The following is a 3,693-nucleotide window of genomic DNA, read 5'->3' as shown; positions in this document are numbered from 1 at the left end:
TCAGTTCAATTTTCAGTTGAATTGTCTCAAACCTCTGTCTTTGGACAGAGGTTTTTCATACTCTGTGATCCAATTCCAAACCCTCCTGGACTTGAAGAGAATGTAAAAAGGTCTGGCTGCTCAGGAAAATAAAAAACAGGCAAGGATAGAACATGGTCATGAGCTCTGGGTAGTGACCGAGATGGGACGAGATCGCGGATACAAGTGCTCGAAATGAGTTTCCTCCGCAGGGTGTCTGGGCGTCTCCCTTAGAGATAGGGTGAGGAGCTCAGTCACACGGGAGGAGCTCGGAGTAGAGCCGCTGCTCCTCCACGTCGAGAGGAGCCAGTTGAGGCTCGGGCATCTGTTCCGGATGCCTCCTGGACGTCTCCCTCAGGAGGTGTTCTGGGCATGTCCCACCGGGAGGAGGCCCCAGGGAAGACCCAGGACACGCTGGAGGGACTATGTCTCTGCACTGGACTGGGGAACACCTCGGGGTTCCCCCGGAGGAGCTGGAGGACGTGTCTGGGGTGAAGGAAGTCTGGGAGTCCCTGTTTAGGCTGCTGCCCCCGCGACCCGACCCCGGATAAGCGGACGAAAATGGATGGATGGAAGGATAGAACAGAGATCAATAAAACACAATAAAACCAAATAAAAATCCATTCTCCATAACACATCTCCCTTTTCTCTCCATCTAATCATTTTCTCTCTTCATCTCCTCCCTTTCTCTCTCCCTCTATCTCTTTTCTCTCTCCTCCTTTTCTCTCCTCATCTCCCTCTGTTCTCTCCTCCCTTCCTTTCTACATCTTCTGGCTTTCTCTCCTCTCCTCCTTTTCTCTCTCACTCTTTACCCTTAATTTTCTCCACTTTTTTTACTATTTCCTCAATTTTTCCTCTCCATTTTCTCCATTTTTCTCTCCATCTCTTTTATTTTTCTCTCCATCTCTCTCTTAGTGGCCGCTTCGGCCTTTAGTAACATGTCGTTGGTGTAACAGTCTTCTCCTCCGTTCTTCTTCACCATCTCATCGATCTTCTTGCAGCAGCTCTTTGACCTGAGTGCGGTTTTCCATGTCACAGTTGTTAAACACATGAAACCTGTTTTCACATTCTTTGAGCAGCTGCTTAAAGGTATCGTCACATTCTTTAGTAAATTCCTCTATAGACGTCTTAGATTCCTTCCAGCTGATCTCCGTGTGTGAACAGAATGATCATAAACTTTACTACTCCTTCACCAAATGCTTTTTTGATCAGTTCTACAGCATTTCTTTCTTCTTGTGTGAATCTTCCAAACTGAAGCACCAACAGAAAGACGTGTGGCCCTGGATCCAGCAAACTGATGCATTTGAACCTTTCCACATCAACTTCATCATGTGTCATGTTTGTATCGAACAGTCCAGGAGTGTCCACCACAGCAACACGACGTCCATCAAATGTAGTTTCTTCTTTCTGACAAACTTTGGTGACTGGGAGTTGACTTTCATTTGCTGTAAACGCCGTTATTCCTAAAATGGTGTTTCCTGAGGAGCTCTTTCCACTGCCAGTTTTACCGATCAAAGTGATCCTCAAACCTGCAAAACACGACACATTTTACAGACTTCTGCACATCACACACCTGTTCTGAAGTAGAAATGTAATATGGGAAACTGTTTGTTTAATGATGATAAACTTAATCAAAGTCAGACCTGTGTCTTCCTCCTCAGAGGGGTCAAAGGTCAAATGATCTCCTTTGTTATTTTTCAAAATGTCACAGATTTTTGAGAACAGCTCTTTACGTTTAAATTCCATATATATCACTAGTACTTTATGTGCAGGTGTCTGTCCTCTACATCTGCTGATCATGTCTCTTATATGTGGCTCTTCTCATGTCTAAGTTTATAACCAGTTGTCCATCGTCAGCACCAGTGAATGGTTGAAGGTCTGATCACTGAGTCTCTCCAGGACTGACTGTAGTCTGTTTTTGTGTTCCTCAGTGAAGTTTTCAGGCTGTAGAAGCAGCAGGAACACATGAGGACCAGGAGCACTCAGATCTTTAATGTCTTGTATAAACTGTTGGAGTTTTTGTTGTGAGATGTTGGAGAACAGCAGGTCTGGAGTGTAGATCACAGTCACTGGTTTGTCCTGAAATGTTCCACTGACTTTTATACATTTATCATGTTGAGTGAACAGATTGAACATTGTGTTTCCCAAAAGGCGTTTTCCAACTGAGTCCTTCAGACACCAGTTGTTCCCCAGAAGAACCAGCCTCAGCTCAGACCCTCACAGTGAATTGATTAAAACAAATGAATGTATAATTTGCTCTTCGTGCTTTTCTTTCTCAGTGGTGATAAAGAACATGTGGGTAAATCTTAGACACTCTGGACACTTCTGTTGGTTCATTTTAGGATTCTATAAAAGGCTCTGTAATCTTTCTCAGCCTGACTTCTGATGGAAGAGACTGACAGGTGGAATAATCATTCTGTGGAATATGTTTAATGTTAATGTGTTAATCAATAACAAAGATCATATAAAGTCTCTGAGTGATACAGAGATGTTTGAGAGCAACGATTTCTGAATCTGAAGATAAACGGCTGTGACTGACTCTATACAAAACTTTAAAGTGCATTATAGTTTATATTTTAGTTTACAATTTTACTTTATTGTTATTGAGATGTGACATACAGAGATGTAAATCAATAATAATAACTGTTGCCTAGCAACCACACTGTAAACAAGGGCCAAAGCTTGTCTAATTTGCAAAATACTGACGTTTTAATGTTTGTTTGATTTTTATGTCAGCCCCTTTTCTCTTAATTAAATGTCAGAAATGTGTGTTTCTTGTGTGTATTGATCACATAGAGGGATTCTTTTTTTTTTAGAACTCTGTGTTACTATTTTTAAACTTCACAAACTGTAATTTTATTTATGTCTGATTGAAAACTGAATATTTTCCATAGACATTATCCCACCAAACATGGGCAGTGGCTCAAAGGTGAGAGCAGTGGTTCTTCTACCTGAAGGTTGGAGGATCAAGTTCTGTGCTTTAGTAAAATACTTCACCTGTGTTTTCCTCGTCTGAATGTGATGTGTGAGTGTTTGTGGGAGTCAAAGGGGCTGATGGAGCAGATTATTATTATTTTTACACAATAATAAAGCACGACTTTAAGTTATGTTGTCAAACAGTTTGATTCACTCATGGCCAAATTTCTTTATAGTGACATTTATTTGTAACAAGACGCAGATTTTCATTCACATATTTAGATTTTTGAAAAATGTTTACGTGACACAAATGTGTAAGAAAACTCACAGTTTGGTGGAAGAATCTCAGACCTAAAGTCAGGCCACAGACGATGAGCTGTAAAAGACAAATATGAGGCTGTAAAAGTAAAAAGTACAGAGATCTAGATCTGTGTTGTCACTGCTCCATAGAATCTTTACAGTGAAGAAAATCTCTGAGCAAAAACAAAACTGTTTTCATTGTTTGGAGATTCTAACACTGATCTGTTAAATCTTCTAAACACAAAATGACAGATGGTTTTCTTCACAGAATGAATGGAGTTTATATCCAAATATTACAAGACTCAGATGAGTCACAGATCACAGAGTCGCCCCAATGAAAGAAGAGAGGGACAGAGGAAGAGAGGGACAGAGGAGAAGAAGAGAGGGACAGAGGAGAGGAAGAGAGGGACAGAGGAAGAGAGGGACAGAGGAGCAGATGAATCCTTGTGGACTGGACTC

The 3,693-nt window shown here is 41.3% G+C and overlaps 1 protein-coding gene across 1 annotated transcript; it reads right to left on the bottom strand.

Moving 5' to 3' along the window:
- Positions 1 to 795: 795 nt before the first annotated feature.
- Positions 796 to 1,764, bottom strand: LOC129411340 (GTPase IMAP family member 4-like). The gene is given in 4 exon segments (XM_055161985.1): positions 796 to 1,015; positions 1,017 to 1,157; positions 1,159 to 1,547; positions 1,662 to 1,764. Coding segments are annotated over 4 exon segments (786 nt in total). The 3' UTR covers positions 796 to 862.
- Between the last annotated feature and the right edge of the window lie 1,929 nt (positions 1,765 to 3,693).

The sequence above is a fragment of the Boleophthalmus pectinirostris genome, unplaced genomic scaffold (assembly GCF_026225935.1).
Source record: "Boleophthalmus pectinirostris isolate CB_2022bp ecotype Guang Dong unplaced genomic scaffold, ASM2622593v1 HiC_scaffold_4, whole genome shotgun sequence".
NCBI classification, from domain to species: Eukaryota; Metazoa; Chordata; class Actinopteri; order Gobiiformes; family Gobiidae; genus Boleophthalmus; species Boleophthalmus pectinirostris.
Note: the sequence above shows the minus strand (reverse complement) of the source record. Positions and strands in the feature narration are given on the sequence as shown.